This window comes from Aythya fuligula, chromosome 2 (assembly GCF_009819795.1).
Source record: "Aythya fuligula isolate bAytFul2 chromosome 2, bAytFul2.pri, whole genome shotgun sequence".
Lineage (NCBI taxonomy): Eukaryota > Metazoa > Chordata > Aves > Anseriformes > Anatidae > Aythya > Aythya fuligula.
In genome coordinates this window covers 82394653-82421674 of record NC_045560.1, presented here as the reverse complement: position 1 = coordinate 82421674, position 27022 = coordinate 82394653, and the positions used below count along the sequence as shown (strand labels likewise).

Below are 27022 nucleotides of genomic sequence, written 5' to 3'. Positions count from 1 at the left end.
GTTTGTGAAGATGGTGTTGCTGCTTGGGCATAGCTGGCATCAATTTATTGGGGATAGATCATGTCTGACCAACCTGATCACCCTCTGTGATGAACTGTGAGTGGATCTGTGGATAAGGGGGAGAGCAGTGGATGTCCTCTATTTTGAATTTTAGTAAGCCTTTTGATGTGGTCTCCCCACAGCAACAGCTTTGTATTCAAGCTGGGACACTGATCTAGACAACTGGGCTGCGTGTGGAGTGAAAGCTGTCAGGATCATCAGGTTCAGAGGACAGTCATTAGTGATCCATTCTGTACCTGTTACAAGTGGAGCTCTTTTATCCCGAGCCCTATGCTGCCTAATATCTTCATCAGTGCTCTGGAAGAGGACACAGCCCACCCTCATTACATTTGTGGGTGTCACCAGACTTGGGGGAGTGGGTATAGTGGGTTGAGGGCAGGCTGTTGGTGAGAGGGATCTCCACAGGGCAGACCTCAGGAAATCCAGCAAGGACAAATACAAGGTTTCACGTGTGGGATGGACCAACCCCTGTGTGTTAATACAGGGTGGGGACTGAGTGGTTGCAACTGAAGACAGGAAGGCCTCAGGGAACCTGATAGTAGCTTTCTGGTAGCTGGAAGGAGGGAACTGAGAAGATGAAGACAGCCTCTTTGTGCATGAGAGGAGGAGCAAGAGTCTACAGCTATAAACCGAAACTTGGGAGATTTTCCCTGTGAGGATAATTAAGCACTAGAAAGGTTGCCCAGAGAGGCTGTGGAATTTGGCTCTTGCAGGTTTAAAGACCAAACTGGATTAAATTCTGAGCAGTCTGGTCTGACCTCAGCTGATCCTGCTTTGAGCAGGAGGTTGTATTAAGGTTCCTTCCAATCTGAGTTGTTCTGTGTTTGGAGCTGGTATTCAAGTTAAACAGAGCCTTCAGGAGCTGCTTTGTCTCTCAGGGTCCTAAGATGTTTCAGGCACCTTTGTTAGTACTTCAGATTACTCATTTTGAGTTAGAGGATTTATTTCATGTAAAGGGTGTAGAGAGAATCTGAATATCTGCTAGTATCTTTTGACCTTAAAGTGTAGTAGGTTATAGTTGGCTCTTTACAGTGGTGTCCAGTGCCAGGAAAGGAAGCAAGGGGCACAAACTGAAACACAGGAGGCTCTGCCTGAACATCAGGAAACATTCCTTATTGTGTGGGTGACAGAGCCTGGCACAGGTTGCCCAGAGAAGCTGTGGAGTCTCCCTTCTTGGAGATCTTCAAAAGCCGCCTGGGCAAGTGGCTCTTGGTGGCCCTGCTTCTGCAGGAGAGATGGATCAGAAGAGCTCCAGAGGTCCCTTCCAACCACTACCATTTTGTGAAATACAAGTCTAAAGATAGCAGTAAGGACAACATTACTATTAGCTGATGTTGAAGTGAGTCATAAATTCCTGCAATTTGGTGAGTGAAGTAACATTATCACTCAGGAAACTGAGGCAGAGCAGGGAAGTTGCTTCCCCATTGGCATTATAGACATCGCTGCAGGACCAACCCTGGTGAAGGGAAGCAATCTCAAGAAAGAAAAGGAACATAAATTAGAAAAGAAGCAGCTGGAGAGGAAATTATGGACTGCTTATTATGCCAGAATCCCAGTATAGCAGTGAACAACTGTAGGTGAAAACACAAATCTAAACAAGTATTTATCTTATGTCGAAACCAAATGTCTTAAGGACACTCAGTTTAATTGCTTACAAGCCCTTGTTATCCTGTACACCTTCCTGTGCATGTTCAAGCTACAAGAATCTGGAATGTAAACATAAGTTTTAAGGGCAGAGCTAAAGCTGCTGGGTTATGAGAGTTAAAAGTTCAAGAGTTAATGGCTGTGACAGGGGGGTGCTGAACATCCAGAGTGGTTCTGATCAGCTTCAGGTGGCTTCATGCATGTAGGCCTCTGAAGGAAGCTACGTTAACAGCCTGTATGGTAAATGTGAGAAATTTTCCTCAGACGAAGCAAGAGATGTGTGGTACCATGAATCACAACTGATTTTCAGACGTGGCAACAATGAATTACTGTAATTTTTTGAGCATGGATATACGGGGCCTGCAGTGGCAAGTGAGTGAGTCCCCCGTGAGGCCGTACTTAGCTGGGAGCTAGGCCGTGTGTTTGGGCTGTCCTCGTTTGATTTTTTGGGGTAGTTGTTGCTGTGGTACTCTTGCCAGCATGATGCCGGGGAGGCCAGTGTTTAGCAACACATGGATACTTACTCGGGATACTTACTCGAGATACTTACTCGTCTGTCACAGCTGCATTCATGTTCTGCAGTAACCCCTGGCATCCTAGTCTAAGCTGAATTGCTTACATAGTTGGCGTAGACCTACTGAAGTAATTGTCGATGTATGGAGTAGTGTTTCATGGTAAAATATTTTTTTCAAGTGCTTGAGTCATGTTATAAGCACGTTGTCTGGAAACGGCTAAAAGAGCATCCTTGTGGTTTCCTTTGTACTCTTGTTTCCTGAAGAAGAAGGGGGGGTTGGGGCTAGTCATTTTTGTATAGCAGACTGACGTGGAATCACGGTGGCCCTCAGCTAGGACAGACTGTGTCCTGGGTCTGTCAGGAAGGCTGTCAGTGCTGCAGGTTGATGCTCTTGCTTTGGCACAGATCAAATGTTCTCCTGCAGCTAATAATCGGCAGCATGCTTTCTGATACGCCTGATGTCAGGGAGGCATTCTGGTTTTGTGCTGAGCACAGACAAAACAGTAAAAGAGGAACCTGTCTTCCTTTATTCCTAAATAAATAAATATAATCTTCTATTAGCTCTTTTAACAAAATCATCTGGTTTTGTTTGGAAGTCCTGGAAACAAAAGGCAAGATTCATAAAGTATTGGCAAACACATGCACAAATCTGGAAGTTGTATGTATTCCTGGGTGCTCCTAGCTGTGCTGTGCAAGTTGTTAAACAAACCTGTGGAAGACTCGCTGACAGGGAGGCTGGAGTTTTTGCCTGCCCAAATGCTTCTGCCACACAGAGCACCCACGACTAACACTGCAGATTAAAACGAGAGGACTGACTTAATAGTGGTCCTCTTCTTTAAGTACTAAAGTGGCCGTGTCTAATTCAAAGCAAATAAGCACATTCATTTATCTTTGGATGAAAGTGGGTAATTTAGGTGTTGTGGAGCCAAGTTTGAGTTCAGCTTTTCATGAAGCATTAAGACCGCAGTCTGTTAATAATGCTGAAGTTGTAGTCTGGTTAGATGTGGTGTTTCACCTGAATTGTCGTGGAGTAGAGATGCTGAGTACTTTGTCTGGAAGTGCTCCAGCTTTGGCATGGATTTCTTGTGCCCTGTATTATTGTAACACACTGTAGGTCAGTCTTGAAAAATGGCAATTAATCTTCCATCTTTACATTTGTTTTTAGTATCTTGTTTTTGATAACTCAATCCCAAAGGAGCCCCCCACCCCACTTTTTTTCTTCTCATACTCAGAGCTGGCGTTAAGAAGTTGAAATCCATCACTCATAATTACTATCCAGCTATGTTGGCTTTTTGATTAGATTGTCAAGTAGTGATATAATGCAGCATTTGATATTTTCAAGGTGAAATCAAGTAGATTATTTTGTTCTTCTCTTCTGTAATTTGTCTTAAGGTTTATCAGCTGGTGCTGTAGGCAGGAGTTGTTACTCACCCTACAAATGCTTAGTGCTTCTTCTTAATTTAATTGCTGATGTAGTTTATTATCTAAATCTTAGGTATGTGTTATGCTGAAAATAACTTTATCAGACAGTTAATAATTGTTCAGGTTATTTGTCTATATCTGTAGAGTATTAAATAGAAAATATTGTGGGGATGTTAGGTTGTTTTCTTTTGGGAAGGATTTTCTAGTGTTTAAGTGATTAAGAAAAACTTTGTTGGTTCGATTTCAATTTTCTGAGGCCATGTATGTGGATATTCATTTAGATCATGGCAATATCTTCTTCAGTAGGATAAGCATTTCAGAAACTGGGATGTGGATGTTCAGGGATAATCGAAGAATTCTGTTTCATGTTAATATGAGCTGAGATGAAACAATTAAGGAAGTAATTCCATATTTTGTTGTATCTCCCAGATTTTTGTGGCACATCCTTGCTATCCTTGCTATTCTTGTGGATACTGAAGCTTTTTATGTAACAAATGCTGTTATTGTACTATGGGGATTATATATTAGAAGTCATTAAAAAAAAGAAAGGATGAAATCTACAGATGATTCAAATGAGAAATTATATATATATATATACACTGCTCATTAAATAGTCCTAGAAGCTGGCAGCTCTAAACATATCAGAAAAAAACTGAGAATGGCTAACAACCGTCCACCTAGTTGTAGAAGTTGAACACAATTGAAAGCGTAGTTTTTTATTAGATGACTGGTCAGAAAGAAAGCTAACTGTTGAGCTTAAATTGTATTGCACCAAGGGTATTTCAGGTTTTGGCATTTGTGTTGTACTATTTCAAAGATGGTTTAAGTGCTGACACTTAGTTGTTAGCCTTGTTACTTGGTTTTATTGAAATGTCGTTACCTAAAGTACAAACATTATAAATTTCAGATTATCAAACTGAAACTTTCAGTAAGGAATTATGTCTTATTTATAATTATTTGCTTTTCATAGATCAGAGATACATTTGTTTAAAACAGTTTAATAGCTTTTGTTTGTGGTAGAGTGGTCCGTTTTATTGTTGAGTTTTGCAGATAGAAGGTTTCTGGTGCGTGACTCTAGACTTGGATGTAGTCAGGGAGACTGTGTTTTTAAACTGTCGTGCTATCTGGGAACAGTTGCATCTGGGTATTACATAGGATTAAACAGCAATCATTGTCAAAGCCTATTTGGTAGTAAATCCAGGCAGAGCAACTGTTAAACAAACTGACAGTCAAGCAAAACTGTACAAGCAGAAGATATGCATCGGCAAAAATGACTTAGATTTAGGACATGCATTGTACTTCTTTTTTTCTTTTCTTTCGTCTGACTGCTCAAACAAGACTGGTTGAAAAATGTTTTGACTTGAAAATAGACCTTTTTGGAGAAGATGAGCCTAGCAGTTATGGAAACTACATCAGATTCACTTGGGACTTGAACTCTGAGTTTTTGAAACATATATTTTTTTAATTTAATTTTATTTTTTTTTTTGATAAAAGGATAAGGATTTAATTCGCTGCTGTTCCTAAACACTGTTTAGTTCATCCATTCTGTTGGCCACGGGCACTTTAAACCTTTGGGGTACGAACAATGTGTTCTTGTAAGTGGGATACAAACCAAAAAACAGGTGTACTGATACTTCTGAATGGTAAGTTGACTATTCCTTGAACTTTGTCTTGTAATGGCACGTTACTGTATAATATCCAAAATGAATGTGTAGCTATAATGTGGTAGAATCCTCTCTACTTGTGCTTTAGTTACTGACCTTGTAAGATGGAGAAACTGAAAACATAGTTATGGTGGGTGAAGCTTGACAGTGCTTCTTGACAACGTGTCAAAGCAATTCTGTATTCTTTTACTCTCCAAATAGATGTGGGTAACACTTCATGTTTTAGCATGATGTAAGTGATAATGGCAGCTATGGTATTAGGCGTCAATCAAAATAGCGTGCTCGTAATATTAGTCATCTGCTGAAGGGAGCATAAATGCAGATACTGAGCTCGTTATAAAAAAGGAATGCCTATGGTGTATTCAGGACAATAGCACTTCCTAGTAAATGAAGATGATTCTGGAGATAAGGATGTACACAGATAGGATAATGGCCTTCTGTGTCAAAATAGCACTGTTCACCTGACAAGTATTCATTAAAGAACAGTCTTTGAGCCAGTAACAACACAGCGTTTCCTTGCTCTAAAACTGCTGTTCTGGAAGGAAAAAATTCAGGGGATGGCATTGTAGCTGACTACTGTAATGGAGTAATTCTGGCTTTTGTAATTCAACCTTAATCTCCAGTGGCATTCCTACAAGTGCTGCCGTCTGCTTTAGGTTAATTTTATTGTAATGCAGGGTTTCCATGATGCTGCTCTTCAAAATTTTCTTTCTCTTTTTGGAAACACGAAGGACCTCTGAAGAGTCTTCCCAATTCAAGATGCTAGTTGACGTGTGATATGTTTTGCTTGAATTTGCCATAGTATTTTAAAATTCAAACTCACAGCTGAGCTGCTGATGCTTGAAATTAAACATACAGGTGTGGTTGGTTCATTTAGCTTCAGATTGTGTTTGTTTGGTAGGCTGGAATTCTGGAACCAGATCAGCTCCACAGGCCGGTGCCAGAGCCATCTCTTAATCTTCAGTAATATCCTTCCATCCTATAATACTTGATAAGTGTGCAGAGATACCAGTCATGTATTTGAATGTGTAGATCATATTTTCTTTTTTTTTTTTTTTGATTGTAAGCTTAAGCATAATGGGCAATTAAGCTTAAGAAATCAGCAGTATACGTTTATTTTATTATGTGATATATTGGTTTCTGTTAATTATATTTCTGTCAATCACTTTGTTACAAGAAATTTAAATGCTACAGCATTTAAATGTTACAGCAATTTAAATGCTTTTAAGGGGAGGGATTAAATACAGTCTTTACTTTCAAGACTGTTCCACAACTGAAGTCTTTGAATTTGTTTCTACGTAATTTACAATTTGGTTAATTTAACTTGGTTTTTGTAGGAGAAAGTGCAACAGCTACACTTGAAGGTTAAAAATAAATAAATAAAAATACTGACATTTCCTTAAACAATTTGTCGAGGTGTTTGTTGAAACACTAAATTGCATTTCTTTCGTTTAAACAGGCATCTGATTTAAGATACCATCTTCAGTCACAGATTACTTTGTCAATCCTAGAAACTTGTAAACACGCTACTGATTTTTTTTTGTTCTAAATTCAGTTGTTTCTTATTAATTCATTACGTGTCTGAGAGATTTTCATGGCTGTCACTGTAAAGTTTTTTTGTTTTGCTTTTGCAAAATAGCTCTCCAAATAGCTTATTCTGTTTTACATTTCATACCCTTTTGCTCTCTGATGGAGCAGTGTGCTAGTAAGAGAGATGCTCGTTAACGTCGCTGTATCTTCATTTTGGAGATACAAATACCCACGTGGATTCAGTGCCTTGATGTTGACCAATAACAGCCAGTAAGTCTTCTCTTAAGGAAGGCAAAGATGAGTATTTCAAATTGTGTGCTTTTTTTTTTTTTTTTTTTTTTTTTTTTAAACAATAGCCAAAATATGCAAAATTAATTACAGATAATTGTGACTTGAACAGATAAGTCTGTTTACTCTTGACTTGAACAGGTTATTTTCATATACCTTGTATTTAGCTCAGCTGCCTGTCCTGATTTAAATATGGATTTGGAAGTCTGCTTACGTGCCTGCCTGGTGTCTTTGCTGTGTTGGTGAAGACTGTCTCTTCCTGATAGAACATGATCACTCGAATAGCCTTCGTTTCTGAGGCCTCAAAAAAATCTATTTATATTGAAAATTCCCCATCTCTCTCTCCTTCCCCCGCTCTAGAAGTGAAAACTTCCTCAAGTGTGTTTTCTCCTGGTTGATAACGTTTACGTTTCAGTAGGAAGATCTCTATTTATTGAACTTCATTTTTTTATTTTTAACCAGCTCGTCAAAGGACAGCTGTACTTGATAATCAGAGTTAAATTTAAATGTGTGGTAGCCTCTCTTCTGACTACCAACACGATAGTGGTTAATCAAACTAAGAATCCTCAGCTTATTTTAAGCTACCAGTGCCACCAGAAGGGACTATTGGCCAAATCACATCCTTGATAGTGTGGTTGCATGGCACTTGTTCTTGGGCAGAACCCTTTCCTCCACTTTCACTGTGTCACAGCTTGCATGCACGCACATATAATCCCCACGAGCATTTAATGAGCTCTCGGTACCTGTTTAAACAGAGTCTGTACTGGAAAATCAAAATATTGTAGCTTTGTATTGGACCTTGGAGCTTAGTACTTTGATAAAGGCTTAATGCTTGAAGTGAAGTGTGTCCTTTTGGAAAACTACAAGTAACTTTCCATTAGATCTTGGTGGTTAGTTCACCAGCTGCCACAAGTTACATCCTGCCCAGCCTAATTGTATCATTTTGCATTTATATGTTTGGTAGAAGGCGTTCAACTACATGATATAATGAAGCCTTAAAGTCCTTTGAAATCAGCTGGTAGGTGCTGAAAGATTAAAAAGTAACAACACTAGGCTGAGATGCTGAGATGGTAAAATAAAGCAGACTGGAAAGTTTTGCTTTCTGTTCAGAGGCTCGAACAATTCTTGTTCTACCTTTTAGCTGAGTGATTCAGTTTTAGATACTGCAAAACAAATGGTCAGTGCATGTGAAGAGCTATTGCTCATAATCATCAGTTATTTCAATGCTCACAAACTTGATTTTCACATTTAATCGGAAGTCTGTATGAGAAATCAGATTTTGTAAATGCTGATATCTGTAATGTGCAATATTTTACTTTTAATTGGAAAGATTAAAAAAAGAATCTGATTAGGTTAGGGAGCTCATTCATCGAAGGTCATTGAGCCAAAAGCTTGAAGAATGACAGTTCAACAAATCTGGATATAAAAAGAGCCATCTGAAAGGTGATTTTAATGGCAATCAATTACCCAAAGAAGTCAAAATCAGGCCTTGTGTAAGGACAGGATTACCTCACATCTGCCAACAACAGGCTGCTTTGGTGGGCAGTTAATGCTTCTAATATTGGCCTTGTCTGGAAAACATTTTGGACTCATTTGAGGTATCTTGTTGTACATCCAAATAAACTTGAAATAGCTTTGTTGATTTTGATTCTTAAATTACTGTTCTGTATAATATGATAATAAAAACAAAACTATTGAGACAAGTTGAAAATTGCATTATGATACTTAACATGAATCTTATCATCATGCATATAGTTATTTTAAGGTTAAGTTACAGAATAAGTCCTGTTATTTCAAAATTTTGCTCTTGTCTCAACTACTTCATGTTTTTTTCCCCTGATGTTGAGATGGCAGTACGCTTCTTAGTTTGCTTTGAAATCAAGGCAGTTTCGCTGCTGCTAACAGTATCAGCATTCTGGGATAAATGCATTGTGAGATAAATGTGTACTGCTTCTTGCTTGCTTGGTGGCAGTGTCTTTGAACAGTTAAAAGCCATGGAGTTCACCTGGGTTTCGTGCTCTCAGTTACCATGTTCAGAACTAGGCTGACATTAGAAGTGATTTGAGCTGCCTGGGATGCTCTTCATGCAGCTGAGTTGAATGGTCTAAGTGTTGCCTGTCTTCCTCATGAGGACAGAAGCATCCTGAGTCAAAGCATCTGCTGGAGGACGGGTCTTCAGACATCTCAAGCTGATGTCCGTGTACTTCAAGTTCTCTTAAGTAACTTCTGCAGAAGACTAGTCCTCCTGATGCCCTTTGTGAAGAGTAAATGGACAGCAGATAAAATGCTCCTTCTATTTCTATCACTCTTGAGGTAGTGCCGACAAACTGACCTGTCGTTAGCCAGGAGCGAGGCTGGGGGATGCGGTAGTAGTGGAGGTAAAAGCATAACAGGAAAACTGTGTGCGTAAAGGACTTAGTGGGAATGCTCTTGTAAATCAAACGTACTAGGAGATGCTGGCCGTATACATTTGTGCTTGGTTAGGGAAGCATAAAGGAAGGCAGTTGTGATGTATCAGCTATTGAAGCTTTTGAGGAAGTCTTTTACAGAGAAGTTGCAGTCCAAGTCTTGCAATCTTTTAATTGGATGCTCAGTAACAATGTTGGACTCGACACACTTTTCCATGTGCTGAGTCCAGAATACGCCCATCATCTGTTCAAACGTTTTGAAAAAGCCAAAGGACTTGGGCTGGGAAAGGTTATGGCTATGTAAACCTCTGTGACTTGATTTCTCAGGTTTTCTGTCTTTATTATTATTTTTTAATAATAGTAGATATTCCATTCAAATTGCCAGACTCTCATGTCTCTGAGTTTTGGAGCTCAAAAGCAACGAAGAATGCTGCCGCGTGACTTGACTACAACAAAAGTGGCTCTGTACCAAAAGCACTTCAGTAGAGAGTGCCTCTCATTTAATAATGTGTAAAAATAAAAATATTTGCCAAACTAAATAATGTATCAATGGTTGCTCCTCTGTACTACTGCCATAAACTTGCATGTTAACCTTATGAGATGGTCTGAGAAGGAAAAATCTATGTATTTTTTAAAGTAAAGGTGAAAACAGCTTAAGAAATCTAATTTCACGTTGTGTTACTGTTACTGCAAGGGTTAGTATTTCTAACCACACTTGCTAGGTGATTTAGCACTGCTAATTGGTTTTAGACTTTGAAATTTTCAGAGACAATTTGTGTGTCTTTAATTGTGCAAGAAACCAAAGACGTGAAGACAGAAACATTGTTGAAATCTTACCTAGTGCTTTTAAAATACATTGTAGACTTCTGAAGTAATGCATTCCTATGCATGCCAAAGTACATTGCTGCTTTTTAATGCAATTAAAATGTTGGTTAAAGAGCTTTTCCAGGAAGCCATGTGTGTTCAGAGTTTTGTGTAGAGTGAATCAGGTTTGTAGAGTGACAAACCCATTTTAATCCAGTTTAAATTAGGCAAATTTGTGTGCACTTAATTAAGGTATCATAATTTACAGTGCCTGTGTCACTGACATCATGGGGCATCTGTCTTATGAGGAGAGACTGAGAGCTGTTAAGCCTAGGGATGAGGGGATGTTAGCACCCTCCACAGCTACCTCAGGGGACAATGTAATGGGGATGGGGCCAAACTCTGCTCGGTGGTGGCAAGTGATGATGGGACAAGGGGTAATAAATTGAACCCCAGGAGGTTTCATCACCACATGAGGTGTGGGTGACGGAGCACTGGAGCAGGCTGCCCAGAGAGGCTGTGGAGTCTCCTTCTCTGGAGATATCCAAAATCTGCCTGTGTAACATGCTCTAGATTACCCTGTTTGCGCAGAGGGATTGGACCAGTGCACAAAATGGGCACGAGGCTCATTTATTTGTCATTTATTTGTCCAAAAAACCAGCTTCACGCTGCCCGTGCCATGACGGAGCTGCGGCAGCGGCGGGCGGGAGGCGCCGCCTCCTTCCCCCCCCCCCGCCCTCCCGCTCCCTCCCGTGGCTGCGGACGTGCGGCGCGGGCAGCTGCGCGCGGCCGGCCGTTGGCGGCTGGGAGGGGCCGCGGGGCGGCCCTGTGGTGATCGGGGGAGGGGGGGGAAGCGCACACGTTTTCAGCAAATAAAGGGAAAAAAACGGATAAAGGCGCCGGATGCCTGGCTCACAGGAAGCGCAAAAGCGCTGCGTGAGGCTGTAAGGCGCTGCCTTTCGTCGATGTGTGTTTTGAACAGAGAAGGGTTAAAAATAGAAAGAGAACCCCACGCATTTAGGGAAATCTGAAAATGCCCCCAGCTGAGAGCGGTGTCAGCAGCTCATCGCAGGCTCGTCATTCCCATTTTCCTCCTTCAAGGCAGCTTCTAAAGCAATTCACTTCTGTGAGGCCCCAGCTGGCCGTGTGGCAGCACTGCACAGCAGCTCTGCACTGGTGTGGTGCAGCTCGGTGCAGCCTGTGCTGATAGCACGTAGGATGCAAAACAACACAGCAGTGAAACGTTTCTGGGAGCTGCTGGGATTAAATTCTGGGTTTGGAGGTGTCGCGTTTTCTGATGAGCACGATTTTGAGCCTGATCAGAGCTGGAGAAGTGGGAAGGATGCTCATATCGTGTTACTGGGATTGCTTTAAATTAAGGACAGGTTTCGTAGTGATATGAACAGCTGTAAGGACAGATTTCTTAGTGATAAGAACAGCTATTAGCTACAACAAATACTTTATTTGAGAGGTAGTAGGAACTAATCTTAATACTTTTATTAAGAGGCTGTGGGAACTACACTGAAGTCACGCTCCTCTGGTTTTATGCCTCTAAGCTGTGCCCTTGCAGTTAACTGTAGGCTTTACAATCCTGTCCGAGAAGCGTGAATGAGTAAATGATGAATGCTAAGGTTAATAATATTGCTTAATGTTCTGTACGTCATTTAAAAAAATAAAATACTGATAGAATTCTTTGTTTTTTCCCAAAACAGAAGATGTATGTTTTTAAAGATTCAGTGGCAGCCATTCTTAAAAGTTAGAATCCGTGAGATGAATTCCCATTTTTATACCTGCTGTAACTGGTCAGCTGGAAGAAAACACAGTTGTATTCTTTGCCATAATTTCTCCGAGATTTTTTTTATTTATTTTTTCAACATGAAATATGGTGTGAGATTGCTGAGCAGAAATGAATACAGGCAACGTCTATATCGGGAAGTGATAACAGTGCAGTTGGTGAACTGACAGCTCCAATCGCTTTATGAATCCTGTACTTGGACACAAAAGTATGAATTTATAGTTAAGCATACCACAAAATTGAATTCAGCACTTAAAATTCCATGTTAGAATCAAGAGAAACTGCCAGTAGTCCCACACGTGTATTAACACTAGTTACCTTTTGTTTCCTCTTGATGGGACAGTATTCTCAATTAGCATTACATGTATTTTTGCCCCTTTCTGCTTTATGAAAGTTCAGTTTCTTTTCTCACCTGTACCTCAGTAGTCTGATTGCATTTGTAAACCTGTGACACGGTGGTGCTCAGCTCAGCAACCATTTTTATGGATCTTATTGAAGATCTGGAAAGAGTTGAATGTTTCTGCTGACTTAATCTGTGCTGGTTGGTATGTATCAACTTCAGCGTGAGGATGTGAAAGGTTTCATGGTGTCTGCTTGTCAATCTATTCAGATTTTGCTTGGAAGTATTTTTTTCTTTATATAGGCTAAAACAATCTTTAGAAACTGACTAATTTTAAAACCTTTCCATAGCAAACTAAGAGAAACAGGGACCTGCCTTGCGCTCTCTTTCTTTCTGGACACTTGGAAAACAAGGGAGGGAACTTATAAATAAACTTCGACCTGTGGTTTGTCGTATACAGTTGTTAACTGATAGGCAAAGCTGAATAAACCTATTCGTTTTCAGGAGTTAATATCAGTGTTGTCATCTTTTATGGGAAAAAGAAAAAAAAAAAAAAGACAAAGAAATCTGAATGAATCAGTCTGATACTGAATGAATTCATTTTATTATATTTACAGCTTCTTTACCTTTTTTTTTTTTTTTTCAATTAACTTGAAGGCACTTTCTCTTGAAATGTGACTATGATGGCTTTATAGTTGCGGGGAGGAATAGCTCAGGTATGAAAATCCTGTGGTTAATATCATTCCTGCTGTGACACAGAGGAAATGCTGAAGGCAGCAGCAGCATCTTGGTGTCTTCTTGCTTAAAAGTGGGCTGGCAGCAGCTTTGAGCCTTTCTACGCCAAGAAGAAACTTTATTAGCACAGAGGGGCCGGTGAAAGCGAGAAGCCGCACGGAACAGCTCAGTGAGGGGAGCAGCCTTTGTCTGCCCGGCAGCGGGTGACGTCACCGCCCGGCGGAGGGTGACGTCACCGCCCGGCCGGAGGGTGACGTCACCTGCCGCAGCAGGCGGCGGAGGGGCGGCAAATGGCGCCGCCTCCCAGCCAGCCCCTCCTCGGGGGTGGTGGCTTGGCGTTTGCTCCCTGCTTCGGCACAGGCGGAGTTAAGATGACTTCAGGGCTTAGGGGTGGGAGCACCCCGGTGTCGGGGGGAATGCGGAGCTAAGGCAGGCAGCGAGGCGCAGCGCTGCTTGCTGCGTGCTTCTTAGGTGAGGAGAAAGCGTTTTCTACCTCTAAATGCACTGTCAAGCAAAGGAGTTGCCACGGTTCGTATGAAAGCCGGGGATGCTAAATCGACATTAAGCTTACGGTGGTGTAGCTCGGAGCGTGTTACAAAAAGCATTTAACTCTGGAAGTGTGCCTGTATGCTGTAGCAGTCAACTGAAGCACAAATATAAATTTCAGGTTGGAGAAAGGTATTTGCTGTCTTTTTAGATTGAGTTATTTAAGCCCAGGGTTTTCGTGGACTCTTGATGACAGCTTTAGTTCCTACCAGATGAAAACAGAGGATGTGTACAACTGGAGGCAGGTTCCCTAAAATATTACTAACCCACAGCCAGTACTCTGGACAATGGCAAGAGGTCCCGTTTGAGCCACCTTAAGCTCCTAGGAGCCAAAGTGCAAACATGGAGCCACATGAGTGCAAAATCCTGCCTCACGCTTACAGCTCAGAAGTGCTCTGAGCAGCTGGGGGTTGCCTGAGGATCCGTCCCGCTCCCAGCCCTGCCTCTCTGAGAGCTTGTAGCCCATTTGGTGTTCACAAGGAAAAACAAAAACAACAAAAAACCTAGACAGTGAGTGGAAGAGTTGTTTAGTTTTGCTCCGTTTGCAGTGGGTGGTGAGGCAATATTCCAGCTGAACACTTGCAGTGATCTGGAGGGACTCTGCCATGGCCTACATTCGTGGCATTTCTGACAGACATGTCTAATGCATTTTTAAAACATCCCCAGCGGTTGCCAGTCCACAGGCAGTCAATCTCCTGTGCTGCTTCACTCTTCTTTCGTTTACAAAACTTCATGTCCCACACCATAAATGTCTTGCTGCAGTTCTGGACAGCTTACTTTTGCCACCAGTGGACTTGCATGTGTTTTGTGCGCTGCTACCGTGTCTCCCCTCAATTCATCACAGTAAATGTTTTGGTTTGGTCCTTCCTCATAGCTCATGACCTATAAACACCCAGCTGGCTGCGTTCCTCAGGTGTTTGGTTTGGTGTGGGTTTTGAAGGATAGTGCCTGCGACTAGCTACAGTGGCACAGAAGTCTCAGGATTACCAACTGGAACAGGAAACCTGTTGAGCGTTTGATGTGTATGATGCCTGTATTTACAAGTCTTGTGTTTTTCATGCACTCGTATGTTACTTCCAGGTTTTAGCTCAGAAGCATGCTGCTGTTTTGTTAAGGCTCAGTGGCTTGAGACAAAGGGATATGAAACATTTTGGATATTTTTGAGAAGTGATAGCCTGCTTCAGATGTTTTGCTGCACTCGCTAGAGGGATTGCACAGAGAAAGAACAGTTCATTTTAGAAAATAATGCCACATGCATACCTGAGCCTACTCTTGTAAGAATTCCCAGAAACTATAAATATTGAAGAAGGTTATTTTATCTTTTAGGTAACTCAAACTGTTGCTTTGAAGGAACACAACAGCTGTGCTCTAACAGGCTTCTGGGGCTATTTTTACTAAACAGCAACCAGCACTTCTGGGCTTCAGGTGTGGTAAATAAATAAGTGCTTCCCACTTACTGCAGGAGACAGACATGAGTTTGTTGTTGTAGTAGTTTAAAAAAATAAAAAAGTGGGGTTCAGATTACTGAGTATCATAACATACATGTATTCTATAACTTGATAAGTAACCTTTGCTTGATGGCATGATGGCTCTTTGAGGTGCTTAATCTCTCATTGTTTGTTTAAAAATAAGAGACGTGAATCCAGAGAGACTGGGAAAAGTCACAGGGGCATTTAGTTAAAGTGTGGGTACAGAACCACCCAGTTTGTGTAAGATGAACCAGCTTGGCCCAGAAGCAGCTAATGTCATATTGTACAGATCAATATGGAATTTAAGATCATAAATATAATGCTTCCTCAATCTCTGTTACTAAAGGAAAAGTTTATAATCTGTCCACAGAAATGTAATAGAAATAGAAGAAAATAAGAGGGCAAACCGGTGATATACAGCTTTGCAAAACTGACACTAATAGCTCATCCTAGGTACCATTTCAAACTGTGTGTAGAGTTAATAAGGCAAAGTGTGCTCTGATACGAGATACTACTCTTGCAGGCAGCAGAGAAGATGTAGTTTGATCTCTGATTCTGCTTAGGGAAGTAACATGACGAAAGTTGGATTTAAATGGTGTTGCTGTGTTAGCTTAAAAAATATATATATATATATAAAATGATGGAAAATGTCTGGTACCTGCTTTTAAGGAACCTACTCTTATGAGCTTTATATTACTCCTTTGCTGGAGCAGAAAGTGGGAGATGAAGTTGGAATGCCTAAAAGTAACAGGAGCCAAGTGACAGTTTTTATGTACTGACAGAAAAGGCTAATTCCCATGTCCTGTTTTCTAAGGATCCTTGCTAGGATACTACGATGTTTGTGTTAAGCTAGTCAAAGTGGTGATTTCTTTATTAATAATTTTAAAAGCTTTATGGCTTATTTTTCACAGCCTTTTTTTTTGTAAGATTATCTTAATTCCTGTCAGCATAACATGGAGATTGTGTTCCAAGGGTAAATGTTACACAGTTATTTTCATTAAATGTAGCAGCTAAATCTCTGAATTTCTGACTAATTACCTTGTCTTGTTCATTTTTCAGGGTTTCGCAAAAATGATGAAATGAAGGCTATGGAAGTTTTGCCAATTTTAAAGGAAAAAGTTGCATACCTTTCAGGTACAGTTACTTTCTTCTGTTGTGTAATGCATAACTCTGTTATTAGTCACATACAAAATAGCATTTAAATACTATAAATATCATTGCAAAAATCACAGGAATACAGGAAAGCAACTAATATAGCTAGGTATCCCAATTGTAACATGAGCGAAAGGATCTGCAATAATGAAGTTACGTGTTTCGTTGAATGTGGAGCATACTGCTTGTAACAGCATATCCAGCAGCATTATTTGGAACAACCTGGACTGTAGTCATATTTGTTGTCGTATTTCTGGTTCTTCTGGTGGAGAGTTTTGCAGAGTTGGCTTTGTTACTGGTCATTCTGAGGCATGGGAGAAATGTCTGTGTAGCAGAGGTGAAACTTCAGTGCATCTCCTTTGAAGCACATACAATATCTTCACGGTAAAATGAGTTCGCATCTAATTTTAGCTACCTCTAACATACACCTTGAAGTTAGTTGATTACTTAAGAAGGAGTAGCAGAGGATTTAAAAGTGGGGCTCAGATTAATGAATATTATAATTTATTTTATAACTGGATAAGTAACTTGATAGAATGATGGCTATTTGAGGTGCTTATTCTTGTGAACTGCATTTTGGGCGTGACTTTCTGAAGTAAGTACATCCAAATCTGTTGGGATTAATCAGCATTATGCTCTTCGCCGTAATCTTAGCGTCAGGTGATTTAGAAGACAGTCTCATATTTGAAAGGGTTTTTTCAGAGGAGGCAGGTTCAGGATAAATAATTTGTCAGGAACTCCAGAAATAAGACTCATATCTGTAAATATTAAAGCACACAAAATAATCCCCGATACGGCACTTTATAGAGATTTGCTGTGTGTGGATGATGATGCTTGCGAGAACAGTGTGGAGTTCACAGTACTGCATTCTGTCCGCTCTGCTGAGTCAAGTGTCATTGTAAAACAAGAAAGACGTTTTTATAAAACATCTTGTCCTGGTAACTCTAGTGACTGACATAACAGACTGCCCAGGGTCAATTTCCTTGGTAGTCCAGAAACTCCTGATTCTTTTCCTCGTAGATTGTAATGCTGGTGAAGGTGTGCTTAAAACGGTATTTTCTGAGGAAAAAAAGAGAAAACAGATTTAAACACAGAATTTCAGTCCCTCGTTGCCCTTCTTTATGCTTTATGGCATTTTATGAAAACTTTTATCTGTTTCCATTCCAAGACTTATAAATTTCCAGATTGTCCAGAGCTTAGTTTAGACCCCATAGGAGGGCACTGAAAGATGATAGGTTTTCTCTAATGTGATTTTGTAACATTATGCCCTTCTCAAAAAGCACTAATTCGGTAAAAGTAAAAAAGCCAAATGAAAGCTGGAGATGCATTTCAGTGGAGATGACGGATTGTGAACCAGAGGAGATGTAGTGTAGGCAGAAATGGTTGCCAGTGAGCCCGTGTGAAGGTAGTAACTTCTGACAGAAGAATGGAGCAAACAGCTGGGGACAGTGAGGCTGGCTGGAGCTGACCTGCCAAAATCCATAGTTTCACATTTCCATTGCAAGTGGTTCTCACCACTTGCAATTGATGCAAGTTTGAAATGAGATATATTAGTAATGCAAGTGATTAACATCTCCTCTCCACTCCCCCCAACAAACAAACAAAAGTAACACCACCTCTAGGGTTTAACCGTTTTGGAATAAGATCTGTCCAGCCTTCTATCTGGGAACACAAAGGTACCTGAGACCCACTGAACTACTGATTTACAGAGGCTTTCAATGTGCATCCTATGTTTTCCTCAAAAATACAGCTTTTGCTTTAATACTGAGTATTATTATTTTTAAGTACAATAACTGGTTAAGTAGGAAAAAAGATACTGCAAGTATCTGTACTAAAACTGCCTAAAGAAAACTAAGCTGTCTTTGCTAAAACCTGTAATACTCCCATTAAAGCTAAGATCCACAAACATCACTATGTTTTCTGTAGTTTTTTTCTCCAATTTTGTGTTGGAGCTCTGGTAGAGCTGTTGCAACATGTTCAGAGTAGATTCTCAAGTGCGTTCTTAAGGAGAAATAAAGTATGACAATCAATAGTGCAAAGAAATGTGTCTCTTTTATAGAGCAGGAAAGTCACATAAATAGCACTGTCTGAAGAAAAAAAAAGAGCGCTTTTGATTCTTGGTTCATGTCCCATCTTTTGTCTGTCTGCCTTTCTCAAATGAGGCCAGCCTTCTCAAAGTTAAATGAATAAGAATGGTCTGTATGGCAGTATATTCACCTTTGTGTTCTTAGAATACTAAGGACACTGATTTTTATACAATGATGACTTTATTGAGTACTTTCTGAGAGCAGCTTATTTGAAATAAGAGGTCTGAATCTGAAGTCATTGCTGGAAAGCTGGAGACTCCCAGCTCCACCAGGATTTTGGGAACCTACTGCAGCATTTCTGCCTATGTTGCTCCTGTTTTGAGCACCAGACTGTTTCGACCATAGGTATTTCCTGAGTCATTCTTGAAATAATGTTTTGACAGAATCTGAAATCCTAGTGCATTAGGAGTTAAAGCACTTGATTTCAGATACCTTCCCCAGAGTTATCGTTTTTACTCCAACTGCACCATACTGCAGTTAAACTGTATTGGAGACCTCCCCTTTCTGCCTCCAACAGGTGCCTCTTCAGGCTGAGTTAGGCTGTAACTCTGTATTGCTTTGTTTCTGTCTTTCCATTTATTCCTCCCATTTGTTTTCAAGTGGATACGTTTTACATGCCTACTCAGCATTATTTCTTTCTTTCTCTTTGCACAGTCTGAGCACTTCATCACTTTTGAAAAGACTGTTTGTCATTGCTTTTTCTCTACCACAAACCACAGTGGGTCTGATGTGATTCACTCTTGGTTTCTTCTCCATTGTTGCAATCCAGTTTAGCCCCTTTTATTGATCTGTTAATGATGTGTTTTTGTAAATAAATAATAAAAAAAAATAAGTGTGTTTTCTTAGTCTAGCACGTCTGACGATATATTTAGACAGAAGAGAATTCTGCCCCCTTGTCTCAGTTATTTGTGGCACAGGCCAGGTTAAGTGGGTTTTTGTTTGTCTGTTTTCAAAGAACTTTAAACGAAATGCTTCCCAATAAACAATGTACAAATGAGGACTGTGATGTGGTTACTCATCTGGACTTGTTAAAATCTGTGGGCTCTGTTTGCATCTTAAAGTATGTTAGCATATATCTGCGATGCTCAAACTGCTAAAGCAGGGTGAAGTTAATGACTGAGGTGACGGTGTGAGAAGGAGAGATATAGTCTCTGAATGAGAATTCAAATCTGAAACAGATCTGCAGGTATTTTGTGCTAAGACAGGAGGCAGTGAGATGCAGAACAAATACTTCTGTCAGGTGTTGTGGCGTGCATCTTGCCGTATGTAGGGTGATAACTGCAAAGCCAAAAAGCTCCCCAGACTAGCCTCGGTTGTGTACATACTGGTACTGGAGTAATGCTGCATTGGAAATAACTGTCCTGACATCGCTCACTGGCTGGACAGCTTTATCTTCTACTGGACAAAGTAGCAAAAGAACTCGATTATTTTGCTGCCATGGTGAGAGTAGGATGCAAATGCATTGTGCATCTTCCCTCTGAATCCTTTGTTGTTTTTATAATATTGCTAACGGAGTGGTTCTCCAAAAAAGTGGAGTGAGAGGGAAAGAAAAGACTTCCTTGAACTGACTTACACCGAACTGGGCAATAATCCGCTGGTGTATTGGGCATCTCGTTGTCTGAAACAGAAAAGCCTTCTTGGCTTGTTACCATGAAGTAAAGATGGATTCTGGGATACAGTCTGTTGTTCAGGCTGAAGCCTGTTGAGTACGGGCACTCTTGCATCTCCACACATACTTAAGCAAGGGGAGCATTTTCTTAAAAGGAAGCATTTTCTCTCTAGGAAACCTGTGCCAGTGTTTGAGCACCCTCACAGTGAAGACATTTTCCTCGTGCCCAGTCTGAACCTCCCCTGGAGCAGCTTGGTGCCATTCCCATGCATCCTGTCATTGGTGACCAGGGAGAACAGACCTGCACCTCCCTCTCCATACAAGCTTGCTGCCTAGCTTTACCTAAGTATTTTGAGACAGGGTAAAAAGGTATTTCCTGAACAAAAACTGCACTGCTCAGCCTGTTTGGTTCTGAGGTCTTTTGGAGACCGTCGACAAGACTTCTCTTTGCGATGTGCACTAGACAGAAGTGATTCATGTTGGCTGACTCATGTGAGTTGATCGGCTACTCATATGACACATCTGGGTATAAACAGAGATATTCTATCTCGGTAGCATGAGGGTTTTGTATAAAAGAAAAGGGTAAAAATGGAAGTCTGACTGATGAAAGCAGTAGCTTAATATGGTTTTTGTTAAGCCAGGACAAATAAGGGGGTTGAGTTGAAGAAAAGCTATTGTGAGACAGGAAATTCCCACCTGATGCCTCATACATTGTTACTTTTAACTGTGTATGACACAGCAGCATCAGGCAGAAAGGAAACCAGAGTTATTTATTGGAAAAGGCCTATGTTTTGGCTCTCCAGGCATAAGGATGAAAAAACCTTTGTGTTTAGTAGATGAAAAAGATATCGGTTGTATCCTAAAGCCTTAGGGATTTCTTTGCTTAATAATTAGGATCTTAGCATCTGGTTCAAGACTGGATAGTGAAACTTGTCTTGCTAAAAATCAAGGCTATTATTAATTTATCCATTACTCATCTAGACCTGAAATGAACATGACAAATTTTGTCCGCAATGTACCAAAATTTTGGGATATGATTTATCAGAAATTTACGCAGTGTACTTTAAAAACTTATTTCCTCTGTGGTGTATGTGTGGAGCTGGGAGTCAGTTGCAGAGGCATCCAGAAAGACATTAAAAGTATGCGTTTCTTTCTTCTGCCATGCTGGAAAATAACGTGATATAATACTTGATCTGTGGGAAAGGCCTGGGGAACGATCTGAGATGACTTTGTATAACAAGGCATTTGTGTAAAAAGCTTGGAGAGTGTTAAGAAGATTCAGTGCATGCTTTTCACTGCTAGCTGTTGCTTTTGAAGGAAGAATTTTGACTTTGAGCAATCAACCCCACTTTTTCTGTGGTGTTGGAATTAGTGATATTTTCTAGCTGTAACCTAAATCTTTTAGATCTGTAGCTGAGGAGAGAGAATAGTAAGGGCTGCAGCAGACTTTGAGCTAAGTTTGTTAGCTTTGAAGCCCACTGGTCATTGTGGAGCTGAGCAGAGGCTTGGGCTGTTAGACTCCTGGTCTGATCATTTATACTGCCTTTCTCTGTGGCTTTTGTTCTGTCTTCGTTCTGTCTCTTACTACACAAAATCCTCAGTGTGCTCTTCTTGGCAAATGGGCTGGGCTGGTCAAGGCTAGACTTTAGAAGAAGAGTTGGTTTTACTCTCTCACCCCATTTAAGAGGGTCATAAAACATAAGATGAATTCCCTTTTATGTCTAAGTTTCTGGCATTGCAGCTTGACAGAAATCCAGAGCTGCTCTTCCCTGCTCTGAGTTTCAATTGGTGCCTTGTGGGGAATGTGTCCAGTGGAGGTGCTTTCTGAAGACCTTGGCATCTAGGCTTAGTGTCTCTAGCAACTACACACGGAGTGCTCTGGAGAGGATACTGATGGATTCTTGAGTGACTGAATTTATTCATTCACTTTTGGTCTGTCTTTTTAAAGGATTTTTTAAAACTCTGCTTAATAAGAACTCTGTTTAATAACATGGATTTACAATGGAAAGCTGATTTACAACGAGAAATCACTCAGGAGTACTGAATGGTGTTTCTCTGCATTTCCACGGGAGAGGAGAAAATAGTCCGTGCATCTGTGGTTGAGAACATGTATGTGAAATTCAGCTTGTAGGAATGACTGCTATTGTACAAGCATTGATAAAGACAGGCTACTGACTTGAATATGATATTTACTAAACATAACATTTTGTTTCCACTAGCAAGGCACTGAATATAAAATTTCATTTTAAGTATACATTTAAGTGGAGCCACCTCAGTTTTTTTAAACCCTTTGAATTGAGTGGATTCAGAATTACCTTCATTTGCATTGCTAACAACTAAAAGCTATAAACTGACCATTCAGAATCTGCACATCGCAACAGGGTAAAACGATGTAACAGTACTCATGCTCTTCTGGTATACTCTATGCCTAAACGTGGTGCTAGTAATGAAGTTAACACTGAATATTGTCTAAATGCTAGCCAACAGAGTAACATAACTCTGCAATTAAATTTCATCTGTATAACTGCTGATTCAAAAATTAAATATGTAACAAAGCACCAGTGCTAGAGATGTCAGACTGCCCATCAGACTTGAATGTGATGGTAATATGTAATTGTAATGCTATCATTAGTCTTCGTTTCACTTTTTTTTTTTTTTTCTTTGACAGGTATTTCCTCATTGTAGGAATTGTGACAATGTACTCACTGATAATCCCAAAATGCGATTTTAAGCTGGTCTCTGAATGACAGTGTTAGCATTTAACTTGAAATCTTGAAGTGGTTATTCATTCAAGTGTAGGAGTTAGGCTTTCCAAAAGCATTATGAAGACTGCTTTTGCAAACAAGAATGGTGTTAAGCTGTGTTGATTTGTTTTTGACGTTTTGTTTTTCAGGTGGCAGAGATAAGCGTGGAGGCCCCATCCTAACGTTTCCAGCTCGTAGTAATCATGATAGAATACGGCAGGAAGACCTTAGGAGACTAATTTCTTACCTAGCTTGTATTCCTAGGTAAGTGATGATAAGCCTTGATACGCTCTGATGCTGTGCAACAAAACAAAGGGAATATATTTCAGTACACTTAGAAGCTAAGAGACTGAGTGGTTAAAGAAAATGAGCAAATTCGTACCAAGTTCTGTCAGTTACTGTTTTCAGACAGTTTTTGAAAAGGCCCAAGTAGTTACTCTGCCCTGTAGAAGGACGGCTGTTGGCAGAATGTCTGGCGTGCTTTAGCTGGAAGTAGTTTGTCTTGGAAATAGTACTGCCGTGCTACATAGCTGTCACTGGGGAAAATTTGTGAATACAACTCAAAGGCATTCAGTACATCAATAATTAGAAACATGGTGGTCATCATTCACAATATATCTTGCGTGGACTGGGGTTGGCACAACACTCCAAACTGTTATTTGCGTCGGACGTGTTGAATCAGGACGCTATAATTTAGGAATAACCAGGAGAAATGTATGTAAAATTTGCTTGTACAGGTCTCAGATAAACCTGTGGAGAGATCTGTGAAACTACTGATATTACTGTAAAAAATTAAACTATGTATTACAATGTGTTATTTAAACTAATCACCAAATCTAGTGCTTGTATGTGTGCATGTATATATGAATATATATTTAAAAATGTATATATTAAAAGAAATAGTAAAAAAAAATTGTTCAGATAGAACTTTGTTCTTGAGTAGTAAAACTAAGGAGAAAAATGAGCTTAAGACACTGATTGTAGGTTTATCTCAGATTCCGCCAACATTTGGTACAGACTAGAGCAACTCCAACTGTGCTTGAAAATGTTTGCATGCAACTTGCAGGACCAGTTGTCAAAATCTCCAGGACAACATGCCAGAATGTATTTTTTTCCATATTTCTGTAAGGTGTTAATTTGTGTGCACTCTTCCTTGCATCTGATGTAATCAGATAGCAGTTTCAGATTGACATAAGTGTTCTCATTAAGCAAAGAAAAACAACTGCCCAAAACAAAACAAACAAAAAAAAAAGCTAAACCTTCACAAATTCTAGTTGAGAGTGTTTATGGCTTTCCTTAGGATTAATTGTTGGTAATTCAATTTCTCTGGTATTTACTTCACTTTTAAGCTTAGGAGTACTTAGTGTTTTTTCTTTATTTTTGATTAAACTGGGAGATTTGGAGAGACAGAGGAAGGGAGAGGAAAAGAAGTCTTGAAATTTTTACCTTTGAAAGCATTTGATTTCACATTTGAACGTTTGAGATGTATTCTGGTCCTCTAGATTTTTAAGTTACTAGAGACATTAATAGCATCAAAATAGGCCCTAGAGAGTTTTGTGGAGATAATCTGGCAAATACAGTTGTATTCTGGCAAAAGGAGTATGTTAATCAATAGATTTAAAATAGAAACTTTGTACAGGATTTTATATCTCTGCAAACATGGCAAAGATTTGAGTATAAAGGGAGCTTTATTAAAAGCTAGACTGATTTTCACACACATCATGTTTTAGGGGGCTGGTCATGTAACTCCTTAACCTAGAAGTCCTGGGTCTTCTCAACTGGTGCAAAATTTTACCAAGTTTAAGTCATCAACACTTACTTGACCAGCTATTAGTGCAGTTCAGGTTTACCAAACAGAGGACCTTGGCTGACCAAAGCCTCCCAGAACAGTTTTTATTGTTTTGATCCTTAGCTAAGAGGGATTTGTCTTTTGTCAGCTGATGGGGCCACATGAGTGGAGGACACATCTGCATCACGTGGTGAGCAGCTGCTTTGTGCATCCTAGTAGATGTACACCTCGTGAATTAGTGGCAAGCAGTCTTCCTTATGCAGTAGCCAGTTTGTGTGCTTGGATAGGGATGGGCTGAGCAGCTCTCATGTAACATGCAGCCTTTCAATAATGGGTGTGTCTTAGCTTCAAAACAATATTAGGTTTTGTCCTTTTAATTGTGTGTGTACCTTTGGGCAGGTGGGAGAGCCAGCATTTATCTTGATAAACTCCTTTTTTAAACTTTTTCTTTTTTCAAACTAACTTCAAAAAGCTACTCTCCTAAGGAAAGCCATATTACAACTCCTTTCAGAAGCTCTTCTGCCCTCCAGAGTCAGTCATAACTCATCTTTCTCATAATACTGCCAGTGAAGCATCCTTACTTCCTGGACACGCTAAAAACCTTAACACATGAACTCCAGAATTCCGTTTACGTTAGTCACATCCCTGTAAGTGACTAATGTACTTAAACAGCGGACATTTGGTCCCTCTTAATAGTCCATTGGCTATGACGCAGCTTTAAAATATTTTCCCTTTCCACGTTAACAAGGTTCTTGTAGTAGGCTCTCTTGGAACAAAATCAAAATTCCCGGTGCTGGTGGTGATTGCTGCTTTTGATCAGCAGCAAGTAGTTAGTGTACAATAAGTAATGAAGAAAAGAAATGAAATCTGACATTTTCAGAAAAGTTGCCAGGAAATTTTTGTATAAGGTCTGCTAACTTTTGGACAGCAAAATTGAGATCAAATTTTGTAGAAACAGGTTAGTATGGTTTTCTTCACAGCCATGAAATGCTTTCTTATCCGTTAGCTATCCACAGATTGACCCCATTACAGAAGTAGTTGTCAGTAAAGGTTTTCCCTCGGCAAACTAACATTTTTTAACTCTTAGAAAATACAAAACAAAATCTGAGTTCAAAAATGTTTCAGAAGCAGTAGGGAAGAACAGCATACCAACTTCTGTCTTCTAGAGGAACCCCTCGATCATTAGAAAAACATGAACACTGTCATCAGTAAAGTGTGTGCTATGGAGTCATTTGTAAATTAATTACATTTTGGTGTTTCTGTAAACGGTGAGTGTGTGTGTTGGGTGAAGGAGAGAGGACTGAATTCTGGTTTATATTCATGTGAATATAAAAAAGGAAAATGAAAGAGGAGGTGAAGGCAGATTATCTAATCGGCAACAAGTTTAAAGCTATCACTCACCAGGAGTTTGGCAGTGGGGTGACAGCAAACTTCCTGAGAGGTTTTGCACTGCTGTCATGAGAACTGCTTTGTGCATCAGATAGTCAACAGTGATGCCCTAGGGATGGGATTGTTAGCTGGAGAGAGCACGTTCATTAGGCAGTGTGTTGCAGTAGAAGTGCTGCGTTCAAATTTGTAATGCTTGGTAACGTTTTCTCCTTTCTTCTGCAGTGAGGAAGTATGTAAAAGGGGATTCACCGTCATTGTAGATATGCGTGGGTCAAAATGGGACTCCATAAAGCCTCTGCTGAAGATTTTACAGGAATCCTTCCCATGCTGTATTCATGTTGCACTGATAATCAAGCCAGACAACTTCTGGCAGAAACAGAGGACTAACTTTGGCAGCTCTAAGTTTGAGTTTGAGGTAATTTCCCCTATCGTATATGAATTTATGTTTATTTCATGGTTTAAGTGTGCTCAGTACTGATCAGCATCTTGAGCAGTCTCAAATTATGTTCCGGATAAGAGAGGGGTAGATGGGGCCAGTTGTTCTAGAAGAAATGTAGTTTATTTCATAAGCTGAAACTAGGTAATTGTGCACATTGTCATACATACTTTTTCTGAGCATGAAAAAGATGGACTTAGGGTTTTACCCCTCATGGTAAAGTGTTAGGTTTCATCTTTATTTTGTCTTGGTCTGTTCTGTGGTAATCATTCTGTCACCACCATTCCATGCAGATGAAAGCAGCCAAATAAACCTTGCTTCTATCCTGCTTCTGCTCACAATATCCAAGTCAAAATCTAATCAAAACAGTAACCAGAAAAGTGGTTGCTGTTTTTTTTTTCCTTCAGTGTAGTAGGGTAAAAAACAAGATTTCTCTGACTGAGTGAAAATACCTGCAAGACAGGAGGCTCATCAGAATTGGCATTGGAAAAGAAATGTATAAGCAAAGTTAAGTCAGGTGGACTTCAAAAGTCATGATCAACTTTTTAAACAGATTTAAACTTTTTAAACAGAGAGAAACAAAAACTTGCAAGAAAA

At 40.0% G+C, this 27022-nt stretch overlaps 1 protein-coding gene across 1 annotated transcript in view; it reads left to right on the top strand.

Moving 5' to 3' along the window:
* Window positions 1-27022, top strand: part of TRIO (trio Rho guanine nucleotide exchange factor) — a 241384-nt gene that overhangs the window by 48441 nt on the left and 165921 nt on the right. The window contains exons 2-4 of the mRNA XM_032181775.1: window positions 16279-16353; window positions 22961-23075; window positions 26212-26404. Of these exons, the coding sequence (XP_032037666.1) occupies window positions 16299-16353; window positions 22961-23075; window positions 26212-26404 (363 nt within the window). The 5' untranslated portion in view covers window positions 16279-16298. The remainder of the gene's footprint in view (window positions 1-16278; window positions 16354-22960; window positions 23076-26211; window positions 26405-27022) is intronic.